The following is a 16367-nucleotide window of genomic DNA, read 5'->3' on the forward strand; positions in this document are numbered from 1 at the left end:
ATAATAATAATAATAATAATAATAATAATAATAATAATAATAATAATAATAATAATACAGTAATGCATCACGTGCGTCTCACATGCGGGTCAACGGTTAAAGATAGCGGTCAAAGGCCACAATCCGTTATAAGGTAGTGTTTTGCAAACAATTGTATTATATAAGGTAGTTTTTTGCAAAAAATTTTATTTAAGGTAGTTTTTTGCAAAATGGAGTATATACTAGGTAGTTTTTTAACATTTTGCCTTATAATAATAATAATTAATTTAATTGGGCCTCTTCATAAATTGAACACTAAAAGGTTGCACCTTAAAAGGGAGAAGGGGAGATGTAAAACCCCAAAATACTAGCAGTTAAAAAGGAGTATGATTTATAATGAATGAGCTGTACAAGACAAATACATTATACATGTAAATGAACAGACTCCATCAAAGCTTTGTACTTACATCACCACGGACCACCAACATGCGCACCATCAATCACAAAACCGTTGTGTTCTAAGCAATCCTTATATGAATCTGTAAGGCAAGCCACAAATTTTGTATATTTCTAAGAGAAGTCAGAAGAGCCCCCAAAATAGACAGAGGTAAGGGACTTACGAATGTGAGTTAAAGCTTCTTAGGACCACCTTAAGGCCATCCCCACATTATTAATCAAACCCTGAACAATTCAGTACCACACTTCAGTTGGGAAAATTTAATTATCAGGTCTGCAACTGAACTGGGTTTTTCGACGTGAGGGATATGGCCACAGTCTGGTATTTGTCGCACAATTGCGTCTTGCAGCTCTCCGTGCAATCTCTGCAAAGTTCATTCACATCGATAATCGTTAGTTATTTGTTGAGTTGTTGCCACTATAGTGTGACTAAGTGATAGAAAAATTCAAGTCGGGCTCACCAACGCCAGTTTGTAGCTGATGATCTGGTCATCCTCTCCCCAAATTATGAGCGTCCGCTGTTTTACCTGTCAAAGACGAATGTTGAAAACAATTCCCGTAAAAAGTTATCCTTATTAATTTGGAAAACTTCATACTTTTCGATAGAATTAGGTCACTACGTGCAATAAGAAAAGCTAACACCTTTTAGATGAAACAAAGAAATACAAATTCTATTTAGTTTAGAATCATAGCTACAAGCCTACAACGTACAACCTTTCAGACATGAAGAGGATCTGAACATGCTTGACCACTAAAAAGGAGCCGCAAATTTTAAATGATACATGATATAATCAAGTATATTAATTATTAAGATAGAGAAGGTGGTCAAAGCCTCAAAGATATTGACCATTGATATGAAACAATGGAAGGCCTCAAGGAGCTAAAGATTTTGCTTGTTAACTCGATAACATCATGACTTTGCCATCTATCCTAGTCGAATAACTAATAATTCTTATTATTTGACGATCTCGGTTAAATCATACTCCTGAAACAAGTAAAACACTTCCCTTTATGGGTTGTTTTAAAACAAAGGCAACACTTTTTCAGGTTTGTGGCTTACTGTCTCCCTCCAGATGCAGAAGCATCTGACCTCAGTTCAACTTAGGGTCAATTCAGGTAATAACTCGATTAGAAACGGTTTACGCTTAAGAATAGGTCAATTGGCTACAAAAAAACGCATTAGAAAGTCAGTCCTAAACTTAACCAGCGCATAGATAATAATAACAAATCAATGGAATGAGTGTTCAGCAAAGCAGCGGCCTGTCCAGCATCAAGTCAGCATGTTTGCAAGCACAACTCCAAGTCAGAAATCAACTAGCAGCAACTCAGCCACTTATACCCCTACTTGCGATGAGGACTAATGAGAAGCTTCCTTAGCTAGAGCGGAATGCTCTGAGAGGTTATCACAAGAGATAGAACAGCAAATAGGACCAGTAGCAGTATGTTTGTAGAAATTAGCGTATATCGACTCATTTTATGTACTTGCATCAAATAGGCTAGTTTATTATTTAAAATTATGTTTGAGTTACAAATTATTTAATTAACTTACTTAATTATCTGTATAAAAAATAAGCCACTATAAGACTTTGTTAAGTAATGAAATTTCTGTGCTTAGTTGAAATGTACAGATAATTATCTGTCTCAAACTTCTCAAATATTATGCTTATATCAGTTCTCAAATATACAAAACGTTGTAACCTTGAATTGTCATTTCAGTTAAATTGAAAACTCCTCCTACCCAGGGCCGTTCATGACCTTAGGAAAAGTAGGCATTTGCCTAGGGCCTACAGCTAGAATGGGGTCCAATACTTATTTGCAATTTATGGTTTGTTCTTTTATCAACTTAGAAGTATATATGACACGTCTAAATTTATAATGATAATTATAATATATAGGGGTTCGTCTCTATTTATTTTGTCAAACATGCATTAAAGAACATAATTAACCTTCTATAGAGAGGTCCATTTCTTTCATTTTACTTAGGACCCATATAATGTCAACTGCAATGCTCCTACTACTCGAAGAGCTTGAATCTGTTTTAGCCCTCAAACATAACAGACCAAAATCCAAATAAAGCTCTTATAAATTGATTTATCTAGTGTAACATTCCCCAAATGCCTGTACAACTTTAAATTCCCAATAAGCTCATTTTATCAGCATAATATTGAAAAATGTATTTTTTGTTCCCTCCAACATACTATGCAAATATGCAATTTATTAAACACCTAAAAGAGCATAATGTATTTATTGTCATACTAATAGTCTCCTAGATGCTCTTATAATGTAAATAAGACGTTTACCAAACACCCCTATATTTGTACAATGAAAATTTGCAAGTAATTTTATTCATCTATCTATATACCACCACTTTTAGACCCTGTTTTATATGAATTGTTTAGGTCAAATTAATTAACACCAGCTAAATTGATCACAACAAGGTTGCCCAAGGTCAAATCACCACTACAAGTTGTAATAAAGGCCAAGTTCATATATGAATTCAGATACAGCTCAAACAAGTGTAGAACGGAACCTTGAGCACCTAAGAAATTCATGAGACTAATGGTCCCCCTAAAAGTTGTTTGACCAGTCTTGACAGAGATGCATTGATGATAAGTATAAATCCTTTGAAACTATATATCTAGCCTATTACTGAACCAAATAACAAAATATATTAAAGAAGAGGTTCACAAACATCACAAAGAGCTGTCAAAAGGCAATTAATAGTGGACTCAATAGATGAGAGAGCTTGTAAAACCACAAGAATATGCATGTATCTTCTACATAGTACATACCTGTTTTATTAGAGGAACAACGTTATAACCTCCGCTTATCATGAAGTTAACAGCAGCATCCTCCCACCAAGGAAATTGGCAATGCAAACGACCAATCTGTTAGACCACATAACAGAAAAAAAATTAAAATACGAGGTCATCACTTCAACTTAATGTTTTGAGAAGAATACAAGAGGATACTTACTTTCATCCAGTCTAAGCTGGTACTAAAGGATACGTTGTTAAAGGCTATAAGATTCACATAGAGTCGTAGCGGAACACTTTTCAATAAAGCAACCTAAGCGAAAAGAACATGAAATGTTAACAGTTTTGAATCATACTCATAGTCCAATGAAACTGTGCAAGCTTTAATCTAAAATAGACGGCGAAAGCAGTCTAGTACTCACTCCAGCATAAGCAAGTAGACGGGGCAGTTTGGCCATTTCACCCGTACCTTCCGCATATACACTTGCATCAATCAGAATCAGTTTGCTAACCTGGTTTACCACAGGAAAATATTAAAATGCATGATCATTATTCCAATTGCAACTGTGTATTATTTCAATTGTAGCAACATATTTGTAAGCTGAATAAGCAAATTGCCACCAAGCTATAGAGGTGCATATCTGTGATGGTGATTCATGCCATGGAGGTAAGAATTACTTACTGCTTCTGGATGGTTAACTGCAAAGTCAATTGCAACAGCCGCTCCAAGACTTGGTCCAACAAGTATCATTGGCCTTTTTATGTAAGATTTCCAGAACTGTCTCCAGTAAGTGACACAAAGAGGTCATTTTGGAATCATGATCAGCAGTTTGAAAGTTCCTCCAATACAAGAAAAGTCACATTCCCACCAAAGGTTGTGCGGGACAACCATAAGTATACGATAAGGAAGGTCCTATTACCTGGTACAAATGGTTGCGCTTGGATGCTACATCACAATCTGGAAGCCTTTCTAATCTCAAATAAAAAAAACTAGAGTAAGAGGAAAATGTCAAGATTAAATTTACAGAAGTTCAAATAAAAAAACTGACGTACCTAAATCAGAGAAACCCCAACCAAGGATGTCAAACGCCCAGCACTCAAAGCCAGCCTCCTCGAGCATTGGGTAAGCGTATCTCCACTCTAAACAAGAACTGAAGACTGAATGCAATGAACTAAGAATTGACTATAAAAAAATTGCTTCCAATCAAGCACTCTGATTATTAGACTTACCTATCAAATCCATGTAGGAGAACAATTGGATCACTCTTCCCTTGCACCATTGGTCGTACGCAACTACTCATGATAGAAGTCTCCGAGGATGATGTCAACTAGAGTAACATAACGGCTGCTTCAGTTAAGTTTTGAAGATATTTGTTTTTTTGAGCTAATCAAATTATAACCAGTAGATAACCTGTCAGCCGATGATGATTTCAAAGAACATTTTTCTAATAAGGATTTCAACAGTTGAAAAACAGAACAGTAAAACTCTCAAGACAGTTGCAAAGTTTGCTATTCCTATTTCCTAGGATAGTTTTTGATTTCAATATAAGGAGGTCATCCAATTAAGTGAGGGAGACTAACAAATTAAGAACAAGTCCAAGAGCAGTTGTTAAGTAGCCATTGTTCCTAAAGCTTGATACGGCGGATCAGTGATCTCATTCACCCTCATCCACTACTAAGCTCGGAAACATAAACTTTTCAGAGTATAATCTGAGAGCTTCCATTCACTTCACCCTCACCCAATGCTAAGCCTGGAAACTTACTAGTTTTTTGACTAAGCACTTCAATATAATCTGAGAGGTAGGTACCAAGTAGCTTAAGCTAAGAAGGGATGAGTGCCTGAACTTCTTTCCCGTAATTTGATCCATTATAAAAGTAGATAAATAGGTGTAAACTGTAACCTTAATGTAAATGTTGTAACAAATATTTTTTTTCCGGGATTTAAGGCAGACCTACTGAATAGATCAATAAGAAAATTACAGAGATGAAAGAACCTTATTTCTGGTACAATGGCGAATCTTCATGTAAGCCGAAAGGGACCTGGCCCTCCTAAATTTTTAAGGTCAATTTACAAAATAAAATTATTGTAAAACTATTACCTAAAAATAATGTGACTTATTAAGACTATAATTTTAAACTAGAGGTCAAGAGTTCAAATCTTGGCCCCTAATTTTTTTGTAAGAATAATAACCTTGTCCTCCCTAACTTGCGATCCAAAGATCCGTCATTTTTCTGGTATATTGAGTTGTATAACCATAGGCAACATTAAACAAGGAATTGCATTAGCTACTCTAGTCACAAAAATTATGAAAAAATTGAACAAAAAAGAATTATAGTACTCTAACACCAAGTTATAAAGAATATTTTTAATATTCATTAGTTACTTTGGATGCATAAATAATTCATTTGCTAAACTTCATATTTCAACTCCTAAATCTGCCCCTGGGTGTAATCTTGCATGAAAACTTGTTGAAGCAAGAGCCAATACCCATCACATTGGTGATGAGTTTGATCATCTCATTGCCCATGCTCTAGCTGGCACACTTGAGAGTGAAGATGTGAGTGGCATGGGGTATGGGAGAATAAGGTTTGGATCACTTAATAAAGTGATCAACGATGATGAGTTAGAGTGCTTTGATAAAGGCTATGGAGTGCTCAAGAAAGGGGTTGAGGGGGGCCTTGATCAAGGCAAGGCTCGAGGGAAATGTTGCACGACCAAGACGGGTCTTCGAGCATAGTTAGAATCCTCTTGATGGCTTCGCTCGACCAGGTCGAGCGAGCTGAGCGAGATTCAGCCCAAAGTTCTGCGATAGCTTCTGTTTTGTTGCGGGTTTTTTATGAGCTTTTGGGGTTTGGTCTTAGGGTCTCCTAATATGTTGTGGGACTACAAAAGAGGGTCTTAAAGCATCATTAGGGTTATTGAGAGGCTAATACAAGAGAGGCAACAAGGGTTTCAACTATTAGAGTTCTTCTTCTTTATATTAGTGTGTTTGTGAGAAATTGACATTAAAGGTTCAGTCTTTTCTTTGAGAGCGTGTTCTCAAAGGTTGTGAGGCTTGTCATTGATGTATTGTTGAGTATATTAATGAAAATAATCTTTGTTTGAGGAAGAGGTATCCATAGATACCTCATAATTATTGTTTTTGTTGTCTTTATTTGTTGTGCTCTGTTTTTGGTGCTTCTTTTTGTCATTGTTCTTCATCAAACATAGCAAACCCATTCACAAAAAAACTAGATAACCGACATAACCCTTATCAAAATTTAAATTCTGTTGTAATGTGATTTAAGTCATACATTGTTAAGACTCTTTAATTTGAAACTTTGAACATGGGATGTTCCCATGACAAACCTTTGGAGAATAGTTTGACTTTGTCAAAGCCATTGTTTTAAACAATTCATTGACACATACTTTATGGACATGGCTATTTTGATGATAAGCAATTGAAGTTGTTTGAAGCATGGGTTGCATTGCCCAAGACCTTCCTCATTGATACAAGGTTTGGAAGATGAACAAAGACGCCTGACTTTGTCTTGGAACAATTAGAGCATTATGATAAATTGGACTTTGGACTATTGACTCATTGCTCTTCTTTGCTTTGCTTTAATCTATCTATATATATATATTGGCATATGTATGAGTTGTGATTAAGCCAAGCCAAGCAAATGGCATAATGTTATCCCTTTAGTCTTCCACGCTCATTATTAGTCTTATAATTCTCTCTCCCTCAATTTATCTTCCTAGCTCACATTATCTCCATGTTTGTAATACCTTCATGATATTGTTTGAGCTAATAGCTTCATTATCCTCTAAACACAAAATACATAACATTAGACGGGGAAGTGGACGTAGCCGAATTGGTGAACCTCTTATTATTGTTTGCCATTTATATATAGCATAATTTCATCTTATTACTTGCAAAATTAGTCGTGCCCATAGTACTACACCTTCAACCTATAATATTCAGAACTTTCTTGAACTTGTTACATTCTTACCTGATTCAAGATTCAACACATATCTCCCCCTCCACAGTTATTCATAAAAACTCACAAAAGTCAAAATTTCAAGCAACGAACATATACAAAAGACAGTATATCACCCAGCAAACTAAGTGAATTGCACAGGAAAAAACATCAATTAAACTCAAATGAAAAACAATCAAATTATCCCTAAAATAGAAATGAATAGGGGAATTGAATGAAGAACCTGGACGGGTAGCCTCTCAATTCTCATAGCTAATTTACGGGCAAATGAATCGCTGATATTCTCGACATCTTTGGGTAGAAATGGAGGAAACCCATTTGCGTAAACCTTGAAATGTTTCTTAATTTTAGAGTAATTTGAAGGTTTGAAGGATAAAGGAGAGCAATGGGCAGGTGTTAGAGTAAACATTGGGTGCTCACCGGAGACGAGAGAGTAAAAGATTGGATGAAAATGGTGGGTAATTCCAAGCTAAAATGGTTGAAAATTGAGATGGGCAATGGGAGGCTTGGATATGCCGTATGAGTTGGTTAGCCGAGCAGTTGGTGTTGATCAAATTGTTCTCATTTCTCAACCTCCAAAATTCCGAGTTTCATTTTGCGGCTCACCCACTCACCACTGTTTTTTTTATAATTGTTTTGAGAGACCGTTTCTTTGAGAAATCTATTAAATATATAGGTTAAATACACCAATTAATAAAATTTAAAGAGAAATTAAAAACGTAAACTTCTTATATTGAGGTTGTCTCTTTGAGAAATAGTCTCTTACAAGAATAGTTATTTATTAAATTTGTTCTGAAATATTTGGCTATATTAAAAATAATTTTTGAATAATAGCCTTAAAATTTAGAACTTTTATGAATTACAATTTGAATTTTATTTTTTGCACATTACAATTATCAAAGTCTACAGTGTTCAGGCAAAATCATAGAATTCCGACTGCTTTACCTAAAATCTCGAACACTAAAATGGTCGAAATTTTGTAATTTGGCCTAAATAATGTAGACATTAATACTTTGGTGGTTGTAATTCATAAAGAATAAATATTAAGGTTATTATTTTAATGTTATTTGATATATTAGCTATATCATTTAAACTTATAACGTAGTGCTTGATATATTATTCTTAACATGTAAAGGTACACAAATTTGTTTAGCATTGTAAAGGTACATGCTTCGTACGTCTCCTGAGCTGTTTAGATTTTCACTTTTTTTCTTTTCTTTTCTCTTTTCTTTTCACTTAAACAAACTGAAATTAATTTCCTTACATTCCTCCATTTTTTTTTCCATATCTCTTTTCTTTTCACCTAAACAAACTAGAATTACTTTTTTTTACATTTCTATCACTTCCTTTTCCTTTCTCCTTTCAATTCCTCCTTTTTTTTTCTCTCCAAAATTATCATCCAAATATTGTGTAAATACTTTTAAAAGTTAGCGCACATGTGAGTGTAATTTTGAGATTTTATATTATCAATGTTCAATAGTACACAGTAAGCTAATAACAAAATACTTTATTCTTCCTCTTGAATTTACTGCACAATATTTAAAGTGTTCTCATTTCAATTTAAATTACGTAGCAAATTTAGAGAATAGAATATATTATATAAATTTGTGAATTGTGATGTAATTCAATTTAACAAGCTAATAAAAATCTTTAAAAATATATTCACTTTGCTCTTTTTATCCCTGTAACAATTTTTATACTGCTCAACTTAACAACAACTTTTATATTTTCTTATAACTTTGTTTCTTCATTATTGGTGTTCAAGTTTAAAGATACACTTATGGTGAACTTTTACCATTAATTTTTAAAATGCGTGAAATTCTAGCTAATATATACTCATTAAAATGCCATATTTGTTTTTAGCTTTATTATCAATCACTTTTTAATTTGTATTTTATTTTCAATTTATAAGTTAAAAAATTATCAGATAAAATTTTGTTAATTTATTTAAATGTAAATTTTATTAAAAATAACTTTCTACAATTATTAACCAAATACAATTAAATTTATTTAAAATTAAAATATAATAGTGCATTTACAAGTATCACAAAATTAAATTGAATGTTTCTATAAGCGGAATATACTGAGTTGGATAATGAAGACAAAATTAAATTGGGTATCAGAATTAGAGGTAGAAAGTAATACAAGAAGGCAAAGGTATAAATGGGCATTTGGTCTAGTGGTATGATTCTCGCTTAGGGTGCGAGAGGTCCCGAGTTCAATTCTCGGAATGCCCCTTTTATTTTTATCCATTATTGACCAAAAAAAGGTGTCTCGAGAATGACGTTTTATCTAATTACTTTTTAATTAGAAGCAAACTTTGACAGAAAACAACCAAACATAATCTTTTATTCAATAGAATAGTATTGTTCTACTTTCAAGCGTTGTCTTTTAGCTACAACGTGTTACGAATCATGTAATGAACCACCCAATCAAAACACCTCATATGATGGATTTTAAATAAAGATAAGAAAATAAAAAAAGTGGGGCTACTTTAATTTTTAATCAAATATACAAAATTGCCGTAAAATAGTAACCTAAATATATGGGGCTAGCACCGTTTCAGATATTTTATAGGCCCTAACCTCTATACAATATAATAGATATGGGCTTTCTCTATAGAAAATCGATTATAATTTTTGATATGTAATTAAAAAAAATAGCGATGAATTCCTTTATATTGAATAAACTATTTTTTTTAAGATTCATCTTCTTCATCATCTCTCAAACATGTTTTTTTCTATAAAAAAAATATTGTAAACTCACAAATTACATTGAAATTAAATCCCTTATGTATGTTGTGCCTTGGGTGGCGGCTTTCTTTACCTACCCAGGAATGACCCTATATGGGGCGAGCAAGTATAGGACAAATCAAATGGGTATAAGGTGAGGCAGATCAAATAGATATGAGATAAGATGGATAGAATGGATATAGAGCGGGTGAACATAAGACAAATAGCCATTACCCACTCGGCCACTTTTAATAGTATGTAAAATAAATATCTTCCATATTCATATTTTACGCACACCCACATCCCACCTAAGTAAGACAAATACAAATTAATTTCATATAATTTTACCCACCTATCATTTCTCTGACACATTTGTATTTATATTTATATGACTCCCTAAAATTAGAATCGTCAAAAGTATCATACGAGGTTGTGGTTGTCTGCAGTTCATCTAAAGGAATCCATGATTCTGTACTGCTTGAATCCTTTCAAAGAATCTGAGCGTTTACCACAAGTTACTATCAAATTAATTTGTTCTTCTTAGAAACTGCAATTGGGTTTCTCATTAAAAATTGATCCAATCATTTATTTCTTCAATTGGTAAGTATGTGACCTTTTCTCTACCCTGTTATTAATTTTATTCTTTAATAGTCATCAACCCGACCCTGATCATAGCTTTCTATATGTCGGGTATGATGAGAAATGAGGATGATGTTATTTTACTAGAATGTTATCTGGGTTTTTTTTGTTTGTGTGTTTTGTAGTGTTGACTTGATATTTATGTGAGTTTTTACCTTATTTTGTGGAAAATGATTGATTGATTGATTATTCTAAAGGATGATTATATAACTTTGTGTTTCAAAGTTTGTAATTTGTAGTTTGATGTTCATTCTCTGTCTTAATCCATAGTGTGCCATTATCATCCCCATAGAACTTATGAGATAAGTTCAGGTCAAAGTTGTGCATAACCCTGAAACTTTTTTTAGATGGTAGCATCTCAATTTGCATCATTTATCATTTTAGTCCGTCCTACTTAATTTGCATTATTTTCTATTTTTAGACAATGGCCACCACTTCTTTTAAATCTTATACATATATTTTAACTCTCTTTTAATTTCATCCACACATTTTATTTTCTACTTCATTTATTACCTTTTTCTTACTTTGCTTCAATCCTAAAAGGACGAAGGTAGTATGTAAATATTTTAGTACGTTGTCCCATATCAGTTCTTTGAGTAAGATACACTGAGTACGATGACGAAGATATTCAGCAAATTGTTCACAATGATTCAATGAATACAAACAGGGACTTAGGGAGAATCTAGGTGGTTTGATTTCTACTAAAAATTAATTGCCTACTATATAACACATAAAAAATTGACAGTCGAGATGGTTCTATATAGATGAGTGTTCTACCATCAATTGTGCCTCGACAAGGCCTGAAATGGGAAATTTTCTTAGAAAATATTGTCTAATGTACTTACTTTATAAAACTTAAGAGATATGGATTTTGTTTGATCAATGAACATCATCATCATACCCAATATCCCGCTTGAAAGTAGGATCTGGGTGAGGGAAGGTGACGGACAATCCATACCTGCACTCCAGATCATAAAGAATATCAAAACTGCATAGATGATCACTTCTATGTATTATTCTTGTGTCACTATAATGAGTAATACTTCTATTTTTGTAGAGATCATAAAGAATATCAATTGAGATTCATATTTCCTAATTATCTACAATATTTGGTCGTTTGTGTCTTCTTGAATGAACAATATAAGCCAGAAAACTCACTTTGAGGCTCATATTGACTTATTTTTACTACTCAAAAGCTTTTGTTAGGTGGAATTGAAGATGTATGTGGTAGAAAGCAAAGGAGGAGCTATATTATGCATGATTATGTCTTTAATTTTCTTGGGGACATGGCCTGCTCTTTTGGCATACCTTGAAAGGCGAGGGCGCCTTCCACAGCATACTTATCTCGACTACACTATTACTAATCTCTTAGCTGCTTCATTTATCGCCCTAACCTTAGGTGAGATCGGAGGTACCAAACCGGGCATGCCAAATTTCTTGACCCAACTTTTTCAGGTAATAGAATTCTTTTCTACTTTGTGCTTATCTCAAATTTGTATTATTGTGATTATTGAGGTTGATATCAAGTATTATGAAACATAAGGTTGATATCAAGTATTATGAAACAAAAGAAAGTTGGAACGAATTTGTGGAAATGGGATTTAATCAGATTTTCTCTAGCTGAGGGTCTCTATAGCGACAACCTCCTTATCTCTTTCGATAAGAGTGTAATCTTCCATCATCCAAACCTCCCCGAACCCTGATCATACTCATTTTTAGTGTCGTGTTAGATTTAGAGAACCTTGAATTTTCTAGCACAAATACAACATATACCAACTTTTTTCAAAAGAAAGTTGGAACGAATTTGTGGAAATGGGATTTGATCAGATTTTCTCTAGCTGAGGGTCTCAATAGCCACAACCTCCTTATCTCTTTCGATAAGAGTATAATCTTCCATCATCCAAACCTCTCCGAACCTTGATCATACTCATTTTTAGTGTCTTGTTAGATTTAGAGAACCTTAAATTTTCTAGCACAAAAACAACATGTACTCATGTTTTTCAAAAGAAAGTTGGAACAAATTTGTGGAAATGGATTTTGATCAAATGTTCTCGAGCTGAGCGTCTTAATAGCCGCAACCTCCTTATATCTTTCGATAAGGGTATAGTCTATCATCATCCGAACCTCCCGAACCCTGATCATACCCATGTTAGTGTTTTGTTAGGTTTAGAGAACCTTAAATTTTCTAGCACAAAAACAACATATATTAACTTTTTTCAAAAGAAAGTTGGAACAATTTGTGGACATGGGTTTTGATCAGATCTTCTCGAGCTGAGGGTCTCAATGGGCGCAACCTCCTTATTTCTTTCGATAAGGGTATAGTCTACCATCATCCGAACTCCGAACCCTGATCAAATAGCTTTTATAAGTGAGATGTATTGGGTGTGATGATGATGATGGTTGTGATCAAATGCTTTTTAAGGACCTTTGAGCCAAAAATGTGAATTTTTTGGATCACATACTTAAGGCTTTATGTTTAGGAAATCTAATGGCAGAATCTCATTTTCCAAAAGCAATTATGTGTGTGGATTTTACATTGTGAATTTTGAATGGTGTTCTTCAATGTGATAGGCGCAAGACAATTGGCCCTCGGTGTTGTTTGCAATGGCTGGTGGAGTTGCTCTTAGTATAGGCAATCTATCCATACAATATGCTATGGCTTTAGTCGGGTTATCAGTTGTCGAGGTCGTTAGTGCCAGCATTACTGTTGTCATAGGTTCAATCTTAGCCCCTCTTTTCGTGTAAAAGTCCGTATTAAGATTCAAGAATCTGTTATATGGAAATAACTACAATTGATGATCCATTTTTACATTAACAGGAACCACAGTGAACTATTTCCTGGATGACAGAATAAACAAGGCAGAAATCCTTTTCCCTGGAGTCGGGTGTTTTCTGATAGCAGTCTTCTTGGGCTCGGCTGTCCACAAGTCTAACGACGCTGATAATTCTGTAAAACTCAAAAACTTGGAAAGTAAACTTGAAGAAGAGGCAAGGTATGTAGTATACACTACACTGTTTGGTTATGATATGGAACTTAATTCATGCGAAATTATTGGGAGATCGGTCTTGTTCGGTAAATGACCTTCTACTTGCCTTTTGATTAGCTTTGGCTTTTTCATGTAGAGCAACAAATTATTGTGTTTTCAGCCAAAATTGACCCCATTTACCGAAACTGAGTATGATTCAAGTCTCGACTGAACCCGAAATAAACCACATATAAAAATCAAGTTTGTTTGTTAAGATAGTTACATCCACAAAAAAACGAAATCACTTGACCCGAGACATCATACCTGAAACTCGTTCAAAGACCCAAATGTACACCCTTTAGTAGTGAAATAGCCAATGGGTGGTTGGTTGCTGAACAAGGCCTTTGTGAAGCTTTATGAATTCTCCCATTTACTTATAAGGTTTAGCAGTAACAAGTTGTGGAATTGTGGTTTTTGTCCCATTTCGGTGTTGTAGACTTGTGACGCGACCAAACTCAAATTTTGACAGGGAAAACGATATTCCAGCCTCAGACGAAAGATCTGCTCATAGAGGTTGAGAAGTTAGGAAATTTTCTTACTTGATAGTGCATACTTCTAGGCTAGGACTAGGAGTAGAATTTCTCAATTTCCTCTTTACTTTCAGTTCCTATGGACCTTGAAAAAGCAAATGCAAGTATGAAAGAGCCAGAGTTTGGGACTGCCAAGTTCCTCATTCACCTCGAAGAACGAAGATCCATTAAGGTTAGCTACTTAATCATACCACCAACCAATTGTTACATTTGATAATGATAATTTTCTATTGCTTTTGTTAGGCTGTGACAATTCGTCACATATTTACCCTGTGAGCCCACTCGTGTGGACACACCCATGGGGCACCCATGGGCTCGGGCCCACAAACCCACGGGTAATGAAAGCTAACTTGCATACAACACGTGATGGGTTTCACTCTTTACTTAAACCATATGGTATTATTAAGAGGATTACACGACACCAAGCATTATGTGCAAAATATTTTAGCGATGTGTGATCTTCCTCACACGTGAAGTATTTCCAACAGCTTTAATCTCTAATTAACACAATTTGACAGGTACTAGGCCGGAGCATTTGGATCGGTTTAGCAATAACTTTTTTTGCTGGTTTATGCTATTCCTTCTTCTCTCCTTTGTTCAATGTGGCTACCAATGACCAATTTCACACCTTAAAGAAAGGGGTTCCTCATTTAGTTGTCTATACCGCGTTTTTCTACTTCTCCGTATCCTCTTTTGCAATCGCACTCATCTTGAATATCACCTTCCTATATCGGCCTGTTTTAGACCTGCCAAAGTCATCACTTAATGCTTACTTTGAGGACTGGAACGGACGAGGATGGGCCCTATTGGCTGGCTTGCTCTGTGGATTCGGAAATGGTCTTCAGTTCATGGGAGGTCAGGCTGCAGGTTATGCTGCAGCTGATGCTGTTCAGGTTAGGCAACATGTTAAACCTTTATTTTCCTCAACATTGCGCACAATAATTCCATAGCCTTGATCCCACAAAATTGGGATCGACTACATAAACCAATAGATCAATTCTATAGTGGTCATCCACAAGAATAGGGGTCATACCCACGAGAATTGATTTTTAGTTCATAATCATGTGATATGATTACGTTTTAGTAAGTTGGTTGTCACAAATCTACCACTCACCCTCCTCCTTCATCCGGGTTGGGATTGACAACCCTCCTCCTTCCTAAACTCTTAGACTTGATCCAAAAAATTGAAATCGACTACATAAACCAATAGATCACTTCTCCAGTGGTCATCCACATTAGCAGGGGCCACCCCCACGAGAATTGATTTTTGAATTATGATGATGAGATATGATTACGGTTTACTAAGTTGGTTGTCACAAACCTACCGCTCACCCTCTTCCTTTATTAGAATTGGGATCAGCAATGAGTGACAAGAACTCGTAGTCGGAGTTTTCTTTAATATTTTGCATTTCCTTTTTTTTAACTCTAAAATTGTGACTTGATTATGAATTATCAGGCACTTCCGTTGGTGAGCACTTTTTGGGGTGTAGTTGCTTTTGGAGAATACAGAAAATCATCAAGAAAAACATACATACTACTTTCTAGTATGTTGCTTATGTTCATTCTTGCAGTTGCAGTTCTCATGGCATCTTCAGGGCAGAGAAAGTCATTATCTAGCAACTAAAAATGTTGGATTTCCATTGGTCTTATCTTGGTGCAAGATACTACAATATTAACCATGTACTCTCATATTTAACGCTTAATGTACCTATATTCACCCCTTTTGTGTCGCTTTTTATTTTAGAATGTCTTTTAATTCACTTCAAAATTTGATGGTATGATCAGTTTTTATTTTCTAGTTTCATCTACAAATTAACTTTTGTTTTTATTTTGTTTACATTTTTTTTATCCACTTGTTTTTTTGTCTTTTTCTTCCATATTTTTACCAAAAATAAAAACATGATGTTGGATTGTTGGTTTAGCAAAGCGAAAGGAATATATATATATATATATATTAATATATATCGTATTTTGCACTTGTTTATTTGTAAACCTTTTCCTTTTCACTAGTTTATTTCCTCGAGCATTAGAAATTGACATTTGCACTTTTGGTTTTTAAATCTTTTCATTTTGATATTTATGCTTACTTTTGCCTAAATGTAGAGGATAAAAATTAGTCTATAGTAGTTGATTTTCATCTCTGTTGGCAACATGTTATTGGCACAATGAACAAATCTAACATGAGGTATTTTGATGCCTAAATCAATATAAGAAAAAGATAAACAAGTAAGCTCTAATGATAAACAAGTATATAAATGGTGGATTTAG

The 16367-nt window shown here is 34.4% G+C and overlaps 2 protein-coding genes and 1 non-coding gene across 7 annotated transcripts; 2 read left to right on the forward strand and 1 right to left on the reverse strand.

The window, feature by feature from the left end:
• Nucleotides 1-70: 70 nt before the first annotated feature.
• On the reverse strand, nt 71-7752 carry LOC130809355 (alpha/beta hydrolase domain-containing protein VTE7). 2 transcript variants are annotated; one of them, XR_009040799.1, is made up of 11 exons: nt 7396-7752; nt 4422-4519; nt 4245-4342; nt 4112-4161; nt 3874-3969; nt 3614-3703; nt 3412-3504; nt 3228-3323; nt 897-962; nt 600-800; nt 71-518 (listed from the first exon to the last, which is right to left on the reverse strand). XR_009040799.1 is itself a non-coding variant. In XM_057675089.1 (10 exons), exons 1-10 carry the CDS (start codon nt 7579-7581, stop codon nt 654-656), a joined length of 1020 nt encoding a protein of 339 aa, XP_057531072.1. In that variant the 5' UTR covers nt 7582-7752; the 3' UTR covers nt 525-653. The 2 variants fall into 2 exon arrangements, 1 of the variants encoding a protein (XP_057531072.1); XM_057675089.1 differs by lacking the exon at nt 71-518 and having other exon boundaries at nt 525-800.
• A 1585-nt stretch (nt 7753-9337) lies between these two features.
• Nucleotides 9338-9409, forward strand: TRNAP-AGG (transfer RNA proline (anticodon AGG)). The gene has a single exon. It is a non-coding gene; the product is annotated as a tRNA-Pro (tRNA).
• An 843-nt stretch (nt 9410-10252) lies between these two features.
• LOC130809356 (ureide permease 1-like) lies at nt 10253-15901 on the forward strand. Of its 4 annotated transcripts, none has more exons than XM_057675091.1 (8): nt 10253-10508; nt 11740-11998; nt 13115-13259; nt 13362-13536; nt 14006-14082; nt 14174-14271; nt 14618-14992; nt 15556-15901. In XM_057675091.1, exons 2-8 carry the CDS (start codon nt 11762-11764, stop codon nt 15721-15723), a joined length of 1275 nt encoding a protein of 424 aa, XP_057531074.1. In that variant the 5' UTR covers nt 10253-10508; nt 11740-11761; the 3' UTR covers nt 15724-15901. The 4 variants fall into 4 exon arrangements, with proteins under 4 accessions (XP_057531074.1, XP_057531075.1, XP_057531073.1 ...); XM_057675092.1 differs by having other exon boundaries at nt 10253-10504; nt 11750-11998; XM_057675090.1 differs by having other exon boundaries at nt 10258-10504.
• Nucleotides 15902-16367: the final 466 nt, after the last annotated feature.

This window comes from Amaranthus tricolor, chromosome 3 (genome assembly GCF_026212465.1).
Source record: "Amaranthus tricolor cultivar Red isolate AtriRed21 chromosome 3, ASM2621246v1, whole genome shotgun sequence".
Lineage (NCBI taxonomy): Eukaryota > Viridiplantae > Streptophyta > Magnoliopsida > Caryophyllales > Amaranthaceae > Amaranthus > Amaranthus tricolor.